The 13,687-nt window shown below is 40.4% G+C and overlaps 1 protein-coding gene and 1 long non-coding RNA gene across 2 annotated transcripts in view; both read right to left on the reverse strand.

The window, feature by feature from the left end:
* Positions 1–574: 574 nt before the first annotated feature.
* LOC112573191 overlaps positions 575–13,687 on the reverse strand; it is a 33,779-nt gene continuing 20,666 nt past the window's right edge. Inside the window, 11 exon segments of the mRNA XM_025253320.1 lie at positions 575–4,378; positions 4,581–4,860; positions 5,194–5,437; positions 6,433–6,583; positions 7,046–7,233; positions 7,413–7,637; positions 7,966–8,130; positions 9,248–9,316; positions 9,717–9,770; positions 9,950–10,066; positions 11,851–12,000. Of these exon segments, the coding sequence (XP_025109105.1) occupies positions 4,226–4,378; positions 4,581–4,860; positions 5,194–5,437; positions 6,433–6,583; positions 7,046–7,233; positions 7,413–7,637; positions 7,966–8,130; positions 9,248–9,316; positions 9,717–9,770; positions 9,950–10,066; positions 11,851–12,000 (1,796 nt within the window). The 3' untranslated portion in view covers positions 575–4,225.
* Positions 12,008–12,656, reverse strand: LOC112573192. Its single transcript, XR_003101181.1, has 3 exons — positions 12,585–12,656; positions 12,330–12,369; positions 12,008–12,230 (listed from the first exon to the last, which is right to left on the reverse strand). It is a non-coding gene; the product is annotated as an uncharacterized LOC112573192 (long non-coding RNA).

The following is a 13,687-nucleotide window of genomic DNA, read 5'->3' on the forward strand; positions in this document are numbered from 1 at the left end:
AAAAAAAAATCAAAAAAAAATCGAGCAGATACCATTTTTATTAGAAACAAGTTGTACTTATCATTAATTATGTAGTAATTAGTGGGATATTTGAAGTTGTTTACCCGAAACCAACTTCTGAATGTCCGGCTGCATCGTAGAGACACAAGTCGGACACTGAATCGAAATGTTTGTCCATCGAAAAAAAGATTGAGAGACGCCCCTACGTAGGGATAAATACTACTTCTTCCTTTTTTCGTTTTTTAGGTCTTTTTTTATTACTAACATGCCGATTTCCTGCACTGTGGGCAGAAGTTTCGCGGGCCGGATATGGCCCACGGGCCGTAGGTTGGGCATCCCTGTTGTAGTGTATTCTAGTCTAACCCTAACCCATTATACTGTAGTAAGACTGCTAAAAACTGGTTCTCAAAGGAAATGTCCTTCCATCACTAAAGCTGGGACAAATATAAATGAGTAATTAAAACATTGCCTGTCGGCCTGACCATGGAACAGAAGGTTCCAACAGATGCGAGCAGTGCACGCCAGCCGCACCTTCAATATCACATTTAACGAAGTAATCAGGCCAAGAAACAAAAACTGTTGCTCAGCACACATTTATTGTCAAGTGCCAGAAAATAAATAGATTTGTTAACATTTGGTATTTTATCAGGTAAGGCCAGTATCTTAGCTCGTTGCCAAGAATCTGTATGTTTTGTGTGTGTGCGTGTGAGTGAGGTGGCAAAAGAATGGGTTAGAATGCTGGCCTGTCCCTGAAATCACACAAGCACCTCTATGCTGCTATATCGCACACTCTACTTCACTTAACCACACTCACTCTACGTCACCAGCAAACAAAGGGTCTTGAAATCTACCAATCCTGTTTCTACGGGTGTCTAGGGGAACTGTGGCCTGCACTCAGTGTACGGTATTCATCCAAATGTGATATATACACTCGTACAAGTACACTGCTACAAGACAGTATACACTGGTAGATTTAAAGGTTCTTCACATCGCCCCTTTCTTCAATTTCAATAAAATGCTCAGGTTATACTGCTTACATATTCACCTCCAACAGTATGGAGTGTGCATGTACTTATATATATACACATGATGCATCTACTTCCACAAAATGCAAATGCATACACACTGCATGTAGAAACACACATGACCTCATCTCGCCCACATTTAACATAGTTAACAAGATGATTACTGAAATCATCATTTGTTCCATAACACTTTCTGATATTGCAATCTGAGTATGTTTAAAAATTCACAGAAATGACATGCCTCCGTTAATTCGTCCACACTCTGCGTGACAGTAATGTAAAACATACTTTTTGTACTCTTGTGATCACAAATCCTGCCCTTGATAATCCCACTTTCAGAAACACCTTCAAGGCCTCAAGGGTCCTGAACTCTGTACACATGAAACCATGTTCACATTGGCTTTGATAACTGGACAACCAGCATGAAATAGGATCTTGCATCAAACTCCACAATTAACCTCACCCCACTAAAACAGTGCAGAATCAAGTCAACAAAAAAAGTCATCTTCCAGGTGCATAGCGCCTCAAATGCTTCAAGTACATTTGCAGCAAACCTTTAAACCATAATAAAAGCATAACACATAGTGGGAGACGAGAAGACTATGATCATACTGTCATCATGACGGGTTTCCACCTCCCTGTGCTGCTATTTTAACAAATCTCAACTTTGTTGGTCTCAGCAGCAATAGTTGTGTCTCTCCCAAGAGACCTCGCCTGTCTCCTTGCTGCATCCAACTCTAGCAGCTGTGTTCTCCCCATGGCAATCACTGTTTCCTCACCCAAGCAGGATGCCTCACACCACCAGCATGACTTTGATGCCACACAAGAGTTCTGTGACTGGACAATAAGTGTACATGTATGCCTCACCAATTTAACCCCATCTATCCTGCAAGGTGCTCCACAAGCAGAGAGGGGTAATGCAATACATAGATTTCTGGTAAAGAAGAAAGCAGTAAATGTCTACAGAATTTGTCACCCACATATTCCTCACCTCTCAGGCTTAAGCCAGAAGCAACACCCGAGGAAGAGGGCAATGCCAATAAGTTCTGGTCTTAACAAATGACACCAGTCTACAGTCTTGACAAATGGCTAGTCCTCGCATCACCATCCTGTGCCACATGAGAAGAAATGTCAATACTATTTGTTGTCACCTTCTAGTCTCTACTGTGCTTTAAATATAAGCAACCTTCTAGTCTCACCAGTCCTGTAAATGTTGCCTGGAAAGTTTATTCTTCAAACCGTTCATGACCATGAACTGGTGACAAAGAAATTAATTTTGGTACATACTTAAAAAAAATGCCTCCATATAAATATCTAGAATGAAAGCATTGTTCATTGAAAATGAGACTTGGCTTGGCACTTATTCTTTTGGCATCAAGGTCACAACTTTCTTTGTGATGCTTGTAACAAAGGGTGTGACTGAGTAAGCAGACCACTTCACTGGTTAACAGAGGACTTGCTCAGCTTCAAAAATAAGGAAAAAAAATCGTCCAAACAATTATTTCAATAGAGTGTACAGGGAGGAGAAACATTCAAGTACTTGATTATGATGTCATGTCATATCCGTTTCTTCATTTAACTTGCATGTAAACAAATCTTAACATTCGTTGATAAAATACATCGACTGGTTATCCTCTCATTTTCAACCAACACTGTTTTAGCCTTTTGGTTATTTTAAGAATAGACTATAATGTTACACTAATCTCCCATTATACTGAAATATACTTTAGTATTCTATATTCTCTATACTTAGCATTCTAGTCTAACCCGAACCCATTATACTGTAGTTAGTAAGACTGCTGAAAACTAGTAAAACTGTTTTTCCTCAAAGGAAATGTCCTTCCATCACTAAAGCTGGGACAAATATAAATGACACTAATTTTGACAAATTACAAACAATACAGGTGAGACTACATCCTCACATTCATTACCTTGCAGTAAATTTCTGTGAAATAAGCAAAAATTTGAAAAGCACTACATGGATCTATCAGCTCAGTAATAAAATTAAAAACATAATAACTGATACATAATAGATGCTAGTTGCTTGTACATTTTAAAAGCTCTACAAGGACCTAGTAGGTCAGGAATTGTTTTCAAAAGCATTTGTTTCATATAACAACATGATACATAATTGTTAAAAAAATGTGAAACTGAGATGATATTTAACTGTACATTGTCTACTGTGTAAACTGCATCAAAGTGGGTAACCAACAAAAATGTCTACTGGTCTGGTTCAGAGGGCAAACATTAAAAATGTAGTTGAAGCAAAAGAATCTAATTTAAACAAGCCAATTGTATGACTCCAATCTTCCCTTATAAACAATACTTTTCCTAACACATGTCATTATAAAATGCCTGACAGCATATTCTAAATATTTCACCTGATTGAGTTTCAAATTCCATCCAGTGTCTCACCTCCATCTAACTCCTGTGGTGTTGAACATGACTGCACAGCACACCTACCCACAGACACCAGTGGTGCAATCATGAAAACACTCTAACTCCTCTCGTGGTCCATCATCTGCCCAATTTAGTGGTGAAGTCATTTAATGGATCTAAGGGATATATAACCATGGTTGGTGGAGGGAGGGTGTGTTTAATCCACTCCCAAGGAATGCAGAAGCTATACAAATCTCCTCTCCCCACACCGACATTTACTTTGCCTAGTGGTCCCCTTCCGATCTCTTCTGGCATCTCCAAAATTACCTGTCAACTACTTCCAAAGTGCTCAAAACTAGCCTGCAGCTGGGTGTGTCTCTGGCCACTATTTATTGGTCAAAAATTACCTTCACCTGGCTCTCATTTTTGAACATGCTTACAACTGACCTCTAACCCAGCAGTTTACTACTTTGGCCTTGTCCTGTTCTCCTAAAGCTAGCTACTCAATCACCTAAAACCACAACAACCAGCTTAACTATGCCTCAGGTACAAGTTTTTAAAGGCCAAAATGAAAGGAACACAAGTCGGTACACAGTCAGGCCTGAGCTTTAACAGCTGTCAAATTAAAAACCATGACCAATCATTGCATCCATTCTGCATCAGCTTGGTGATGTCTCATGTTCCAACAGACTTTTCACTCGTGCACCATATACTTCCACCTGTTCCTTGGTAACAGCCTTAACAAATTGGGGTGGGGGAGTAGTCAACATTTAAAAATATTCCTATTTCAGATGCTTGATGCCACTGATGGCAACAGGACATCAATTGATGACATGCAAAATGAGCTCCAGCACAATGGGGCCATCCCGACTGGTGCTCACTGCCCCATGAATGACCGGAATAAGAGCATTGTCCAGATCATTCATGTAGAAATCAGACAAACGCTGTCCATTTGATCCCACTTCGTATCCAACCTGAGAACAGAGAAATATATACATCCACTCACCTATCAAGCAAGCTGCTTCACATTAACAATAAACATTTTTGTTCAGAAATACTTTTTTTGCATTAAGCAAACATCCTGCAGTAATTTTGCATGCTGATTTTATTTTGGAAAAAAAGTTAAGAGCATTTTTTTATCTCATCTAGGGCAACTTTATAATAAGCCCCTCATACCCTCTCCGACTCGAGCGTGACACGCAGCCCAATCTTGACCAGATTGGCCTGCTTCAGCTGCTCCAGATGAGGCGTCAGGGCCACGCAGGCAGCTGATGCCAGCGTTTGTGCTACGTGGCTCAAGTCAACGGGCTCCCACCGCGAGCTTCCAGACTCCGTTTGTAGGAAGAAGACTTCAGTCCACCGAATGGCATAATAATCTGTTATGTAGTCAGCAGCATTGTGCACGCGAATGCTCTCAACTCCATCCAAACTCATCCCATCCACTGCACTTCTGACGCTGTGCAAATATAATAATTATAATGTGAACTTATAATGCACATCACAACCAAGATAGATGGCACTCTCTGTGCAGACCAATAATAATGAAAGATAACAGGCAGTGGACAGTGAGGTACGTATAGACACACTGAACAGCATCGAGATGAGGTACAAGATAACATCATCTAATATTTTTCCACACCAATCATTGCTTTCATAACCTTTTTCACACCAATCATCGCTGTCATTACAAGCTTTTCCACATCAGCCAGCACCACCACCTGCATGTTCCAGGTCATTACTCACCTTTTCAGGTTCAACCCAACGCATTAGCATGAAGATCATTACTCACCCAATGTTGACATTTTTATCATCTTCCACCCAACGAACAATGACCATCTCTTCAGGTTGTGGAACAGAAGCACTGCCACAAGCAACTGAGAAGTCCACCATGTCCTTCATCGACTGCTTAAGGGATGCCATCGTCTCTGGCAGTATCTGCACCATTAGGCCATCTTCTACAATGCTGGACTTGGCCCGCAGACCAGTGCTGGCCTTTAGAGCACCATTGAACACCACAAAACTTGCACCTGTCACTGAAGCAAAAAAGCAGATGGTAAACATTTCTTACAGACCAGACATTTACTATAAGTTTTAAAGTTTACTGTTACTGTTCCAAAGGCAAGAAAATGGTGTTTATTTTAATGTTAAAGAATACAGAATGGGATATAAAAAACACTCCTCTGCTATGTCTTTAATAATATTTAGAACATATAACAAAAATAATTTCAGATTAAGTTTTACATGAACATGTGAATCTAAAGATTTTTCCATTTTCTATTGTATTCTGTTTCTCCACTAAGTTCACTTGGTTTAATAATAATAGTGCAGATTTATACAGTGCATTTCTCCACTGTACAGTAGACTCAACGAGCTTTACAAATATATTTGGAATACAAAACACTGAAAACACACATTCAAACAGATGCAAAATGTATATAACACATGTACTGACACAGACCAAAATCTATCAGCAAGCAGCCAGCTTGAGACACATCAACAGACATAAAAGACATAAAAATCTGCTCACGAAGCATGCCAGAGGTTCGGCATAGGAAAGGACTGATAGACTGCGAGCAGAAAAGGTGAATTTGAGAAGAGATGTGTTCAGATCTCTGATTTGAGATAGCACATGAAACCCAGCAGAAAATACAGAGCAGTCATAGTTTGAGTCAACATTATCATAAACTGCTGTATTTATCTAACCTGTAAAAATTCATAAGAAGAGATATCCACTTCTTAAATTAGTGGGCTCATGGACCAATAGAACAGCACTAAATGCAGATATGAACTTGACCAACCTATGGCCATATGGGGAGGTTTCAGGCTGGACATAAACACCAGCCTGCTGGACCAATCAAATGGCCTAAAATGTTGATGAGAATAACCTATTAGTGAAGATGAATTTACAGGGAGATTACAGGATCAACTTTAAGTGTTGAGGATAATTTATTAATGAAGACAAACTTTGGGGAGATTACATGCTCAACATATACACACCACCACCCCAGTATTTCCCACTCCTCCTGACCTTTACGAGGTTTATTCTGGATGTTGATGGCCTGTGTCTGGTAGTTACAGTCCTCATTCTGGATGCACACCAGGTGTGAATCAGCTTCTAAACTAAAGCTGGCTCCCAGGGCCATTACATGTTCATTGCTGCTGGCCACAACCTTCATCACCTGAAACAATCACAATACCAGTTCCGATGATTGAAAGAGATGGAAAGTGTGTATGTGTGGTGGTAGGGGAGGATGTGAAAGTGTTTTGGGGTTAGTGGTGTCCCTCTCCACCCCAACATCAATAAACTGGGAGTGTGGGGGGAGGGATGGTCATAGTGTAAATAGTGGCTGAACTTTTTTCGAATGCATGGCTCTGTTGGTAATATTTGATGTTAATAGCTACTTGTGTCATTAGAAACCATTTTTTGGGGGAAGAAGCGGGCCTGGGTGGATCTGACTTTTGGTGTTGGGACCATATGATGGCAGTCTTAATGAGGTTTTACTGTATCACCAGGTGCCCCTATGGCCAGGTTAAGGGAATGATGAAATGTGGAGCAAGTGTGAGTGAAAACATTTCCCCATCACCTCTTAATAGAAGCGACCCTGGTATATGGTATATGCCTAGTTAAACAAATGTCACACCTCTTGATATCTATTGCGTGGGAAGTTGATGAGCGTCTTTTTGTCCTCCATGTGGATTGTAACCCCAGATATCTGTGGCAGCATGTACTGGAAGTTCCTGAAGTCAGCCAGCAGGTTCATAATTGTGTGACCAATCTCATAGAACACAGGCTTGCGATTGCGGATGCTGACCAGTGGACAAGGATAATCTGAAACATATAATGGTCAGTGCTAGTAAACTGACAAATGGCCAAAAAGCCTGAAAAGAATAATTGCCCATCAGACAAGAACTTTCTGAATCACTTATTGTTGTTTCCAAACCAAGTCACAACCATCTGTCCACTAACCATACTCTCTAATTACAACTGTCAAACATCAAGCTACTCACATCGATACTCTGCACCCAGTCGCAGCATAAGCCTGATGGGAAAGACCTTTGCCCAGGGTGTCTCCCACTTCTGAAGCAGCACTGCAAACAAGAAGGGAGGAGAGGGCAGTAGGAGCTTGTGCGTGCACTGGAAGGAGGCCCGCAGGTAAAGAAAGCCCCCATGACTGCGGTTATCCAGAAACTGCTGAGTGAAGATGGTATGTCCCATGTGGCCCACCTTGTTACCTGCAAAAATTACGGACAAAAACAATCATTCTCAGCTTGTTACCTACATCCCTCGATAAAGTGATCGCTAGAGCAATGACAGAACTAGTCCTGCACAGCTTCTTACTACATTATACTCAAGGTTGCTCCTTGACACCGAGTCACTGTGACAACCTACAGTGCATCATCTCTCTTGGGACCCTGGCCTATAAACAGGTGTAACAATGTGACAGCTTACAGTGCATCTTCATCAGACAGGATCTTCCATCACAATGCTTTCAAGGCGCCCTTCAAGTGCTTGTACCAGCTATTGTGCTTTGGGCACAAGTCAATAGGATCAACTGCTTACCTTTGCCAGCTTCCTCATAAATTGTGCTGAAGTAACAAAATATATCCCGTGGAACTGTATTCTCATCTGGTAGTGTCTCCAGGACCACCACTAACTCGTCTTGCCCCACATTTGCCATGCCTTGTGTTGTGAAACACCACACCACACGATGAACACAGCAGTCCACTAAAGAAACACATCAACAGGCTGACTTATCAAACATCAATAACAGACATACTTCAGTGCACAGTAAGACAGCCATCACATCAAGACTGAAGACAAAACATAAGATACACCAATAATAGATATATTTCAATGTACAGTGATATAGGAACATTGCACAAATGGCAGACAATGAGTATATGGCTTATAAGCGGTCACATAAGCAATGGGCAGTTGGTATTTGCAAATTCCAACCTGAATCTACAAAGCCTCTTTACCCTCTGGATTTAGGCCTGTAAACAGCAGTCACATCTAGACACACACACAGAGGTACACACTGTTTTTCTCCCTCTCTCCAAGGTTCTCTAAGGCCCAATGTTTAACACCATCCTAACTTCTTTTCCTAAAACATGGCAGGAGGAATGTGTGTGCATGCACATTTATATATGTATAATCAACTTATGACCCACTGTCTCCATTTTCAAGTGTTCTTGTGTAAGCCAAAGAAAAATGTCTGTTCTGGACTTGTGCCTTATACAGATAATAAAGATTGATTGATATACTGCTGGGCAAATGCTAGGCAATGGGTGTTTGTCAGCCTCATACCTTATGTATATCAGCAGGCTTTATGTAACACTTATATACAGCTTGGTACAAACTATACTCCCAACAGTTTCTTGCAGCAACTGTGACCCTAGTAACAGTTACTTTCCATGGCACAAACTGAAAACTCCGAGCCATTTATTTACATTATGACAGTGCAAGCACTAAGATCATAACAATCTGCTTAGTGCTAGTAAGCATGACCCCACAAACTTGTGTTACTGGACTGCTCGCAGACGATTTTTTCCAGTTAACTACTAAAACAAGGCAAGTGTGTACAAAGCTTCCAATTTAGCAAGGTTTCAACCTAACTGCTAGAATGAGGCTGGAGTATACAAAGCTTCCGGTTTAGTCACATTCATTGTTTAGGCTCGCCGAGACTAACAGCGGAGAACTTCGTAAGAGACTAAACGTTGGTCTCAGCAGACAGACAGCAGTCCACCTACACACGTTAGTACTATTAAGAAAAACTATAGATGTCAGAATTGACATTAATATTGGCTAGTATAAGCTACAACTCTAAAACAATTCTACTTACAATTAATTATTTTCACCAGGACAAGCAAGTTTTGATTGATCGCAAAAATCACAGGGCTGGCTTCTTCATCTGCAACAAGAAAACAAAGGACTAAATAAGCACAGCAAATGTGCATGCATAAAGCATAAATATAATTATGACGAGGGGTTGCGCAGAGGAGCTGATGTAATATTTCAGACTATATCTTTTGCATGCACTTGATTACACTATCATAATCTGGCATGTTCCATCCATCTAACTTCGTAAAACTGAAAATCTAAACAGGCATATAGAGTGAAACACTCCCTACAACACACATGACACTCCCCTCTATGAAACTTCCTACTACATACACGACACTCCCCTCTGAAGAGTAAAACACTTCTTATCACATACAAGATGCTCCCCTCTGGAGAGTGAAACACTTCCTACATACATGACACTCACCTCTGTAGAGTGAAACACTTCCTATCACATATATGACGCTCACCTCTGATCTGCACCATCAGTGCCACCATGTCAGGGTTCTCTGTCAATGTGATATCTGGGGAAAAAGAAATCCCATTGACTAGTTTTCATCACCTTCACAACCCTCCTCCATAGAAACATTCTTCGTTTCTACTGCTGTAGTTTTGTAGTTCTCTCTCCTGCCAAACAAACCTAACCTCACCCTTAGGAATATTTAAAAAGAGTCAGCTAATAATACCGGCCTGAGACACCCACCTCCATTTGTTTCACTATGTGTGGCCACAGGGGGAAGTCCTTCCTCAGGGATGAGACATGGGTTACGTGCCCCTTCACTGCCACGCATTCGTCTTGTTTTTGGGGAGGACTGACCTCCTGAAAACACAATGTCTATATGACAGCAAACACTCACAAGTTAACCACAGAGAAATCTCCACATCTCTTGCTTATAGCAGGTACAAACTGCTTCTCTCCCAGACAACAGAACAATATATTCACACACACAAAAAAAAAAAAAAAAACACAAACAAAAAACAACTGAGTCACTGGTGGCTCTCCTGCAATAGAGAGCTTATGAGCTTCAGTCCTGGTCTGAACTAAACCACATGGCACTAACCCTATTAAAACAGAAATTATGCTTAAAACAACATGACCGAAGAGACAGAACCTCACCGCCTCATTTCCTAAAATCCATCTAAGTTACCCAACAAGCATCAGAAGTCCACAGCTGTAAAATTCTAGGCGTTACAATTGATAACAATTTGACTTGGTCCCATTATATCCTAGCCATAAGCAAAACTATCACACAAAAACCTTTCTCCTCTCAAGAATTAAACACTTTGTAAATCCTGACTCTGGGGAACTGTTGTACAGCCTGTGTTCAGTTCACCCTTGATTACACTTCCACCCTGTGGGACTCAGCTTGTCGTGCTGTGATAAGACCTCGTGTCAAAGTTCAAAGAAGGGCTGTCGGTGTTACTCAAACCAACAATACAGCCTCATCATTTCCTGTCTCTAGGGGTTCTACCACTACTAGCCAGACTAAAATTTAACAAAAGTATGCTCATCTTTAAAATACTAATTGGCGCAATGCCCCGGTGACTTTCTTCTATCTTCTCCATCAAAATAATAATAAGGTCTCTCAAGCTCAACATCCCCATATCAAGAATAGACCTGTTGAAGATGAGCCTGAAATATTCTGACTGTTCTTTGGAACAACTTTCCCTTCTATTTCCAAAGAACAGACTTCAGTACTGGGTCACAGTGAGACACCCACAACACCTACAACACATTTTCCAAACCCTTTGATTCCCTACAGAGCCGTCCTACATAGCTTAATCATCTATACTCCCACCGACAAAGTAAACATGTATATGTTGCTAGAAGAGGAGGAGGAGCAGCAGCAGCAACAACAACAAAAGCCCTGTCAATTCCAATATAAACAACCATGTTTGTACATATCATAATTTCTCTCTGTTTTCATTGCCTTGTTTTGAGTTAATGTAGTGTTTTATTTCTGCTGCTTAGTCGAGGGCTAGATGTAAAAAAAACCCAACATAACTTTTGCTTATTCTCATACACTCATAAATGAACATTTGTCATTTGTCTCTGAGGCCTCTAAGTCTATGGCCCACGTTTGACACAATCCTGACTTCTTTCCCTAAAATATGGTAAAGATAAGAATTCATCTTAACGCATCAGTTTCTCCTTTTTAAGTTCCAGCATCTCATACACGGCATACAAAACTGCTTCTACTCAGACACTTGTTATTTTGCATAGCTGCCTACTCATGTCGCTGGTACCAAAGTAACATTTGTATAGAAACAATTCATGGCTGATATCATGCAGTCTATGGATATATGACATGGTACTCCCTAGCTATTCCAGCACAAACCTACAAAAGATGAGATTCTAGCCTTGCAACCACCAGAAACTGTTACTGTTGTAAAAGAAAGAGTTTTTAGAATGTAAGATAGGATTATTAGCACTGCAACTAAGAACAACATTAGAACTGTCAGTAAAAGATATTCAAGCTGTGACTTTTTGAATCCTACACAAAATGTTTTTTTCAACAATATGACAAGTCATGCATTTCTATTGAAGGTGTCAATGATAAGAATACTACAAAACCAAAATTCTTAGTTTGATGATAAATGTACCTTGTGGTCGTTCCACTTTTTTCTGCACACGTCCAGAGCGGCGTGGCGGAATGTGGGCTTGGTCAGAACCATCGAGCTCTGTAAGGTCACCACCTGGTCGAATGCCATCAGAGAACATCACCTGCTTTGGTTCACTCTTCCTGTTGCTTCCTAAGCCACAACAAACAGATCTGCGCTGATGATTGATTCGACAACAAAACCTGCTTGTCCAGCTTCAACTTATATGTTGTGCACATGTGTCATCTACTATGTACATATCTCATCCACAAAATCTGCTTGTCCTTCAGCAGCATCTATTGTGTATAGTGATGTGTCTTACTGTACATGTTACCAATAAAACCTTGTTGTCCTACTCTTACTGTACACGTTACCAATAAAACCTTGTTGTCCTACTCTTACTGTACACGTACACGTTACAATAAAACCTTGCTGTCAACTAAAACCTTGCTGGTCCTACTCTGACACGTTACCAATAAAACCTTGTTGTCCTACTCTTACTGTACACGTTACCAATAAAACCTTGCCTGTCCTACTCTATTTGTACACGTTACCAATAAAAAAACCTTGCTTGTCTACTCTTTACTGTACACGTTACCAATAAAACCTTGCTGTCTACTCTTACTGTACACTTACAATAAAACCTTGTTGTCCTACTCTTATTGTGTAGACTGTTACACGTACACGTACAAATAAAAACCTTGTGTCCTACTCTACTGTACACGTTACAATAAAACCTTGCTGTCCTACTCTTACTGTACACGTTACCAATAAAACCTTGCTGTCCTACTCTTACTGTACACGTTACCAATAAAACCTTGCTGTCTTACTCTTACTGTACACGTTACAAATAAAACCTTGCTGTCCTACTCTATTGTGCTGTAGACACGTTACCAATAAAACCTTGCTGTCCTACTCTTACTGTACACGTTACCAATAAAACCTTGCTGTCCTACTCTTACTGTACACGTTACCAATAAAACCTTGCTGTCCTACTCTTACTGTACACGTTACCAATAAAACCTTGCTGTCTTACTCTTACTGTACACGTTACAAATAAAACCTTGCTGTCCTACTCTATTGTGCTGTAGACACGTTACCAATAAAACCTTGTTGTCCTACTCTTACTGTACACGTTACCAATAAAACCTTGCTGTCCTACTCTTACTGTACACGTTACCAATAAAACCTTGTTGTCCTACTCTTACTGTACACTGTACAAAACCTTGCTTCCTACTAAAAATAAAACCTTGCTGTCCTACTCTTACTGTACACGTTACAATAAAACCCTGCTACTCTACTGTACACTTACCAATAAACCTTGCTGTCCTACTCTTACTGTACACGTTACAGAATAAAACCTTGCTGTCCTTACTCTTACTGTACACGTTACCAATAAAACCTTGCTGTCCTACTCTTACTGTACACGTTACATAAACCTGCTGTCCTACTCTGTACACGTTACATAAAACCTGTGTGTTTACTCTTACTGTACACGTTACCAATAAAACCTTGCTGTCTACTTTACTGTACACGTTACCAATAAAACCTTGCTGTCCTACTCTTACTGTACCACGTTACCAATAAAACCTTGCTGTCCTACTCTTACTGTACACGTTACCAATAAAACTTGCTGTCCTACTCTTACTGTACACAGTTACCAATAAACCTTGCTGTCCTACTCTTACTGTACACGTTACCAATAAAACCTTGCTGTCCTACTCTTACTGTACACGTTACCAATAAAACCTTGCTGTCCTACTCTTACTGTACACGTTACCAATAAAACCTTGCTGTCCTACTCTTACTGTACACGTTACCAATAAAACCTTGCTGTCCT

This window comes from Pomacea canaliculata, linkage group LG10, assembly GCF_003073045.1.
Source record: "Pomacea canaliculata isolate SZHN2017 linkage group LG10, ASM307304v1, whole genome shotgun sequence".
In the NCBI taxonomy this organism is placed as follows: domain Eukaryota; kingdom Metazoa; phylum Mollusca; class Gastropoda; order Architaenioglossa; family Ampullariidae; genus Pomacea; species Pomacea canaliculata.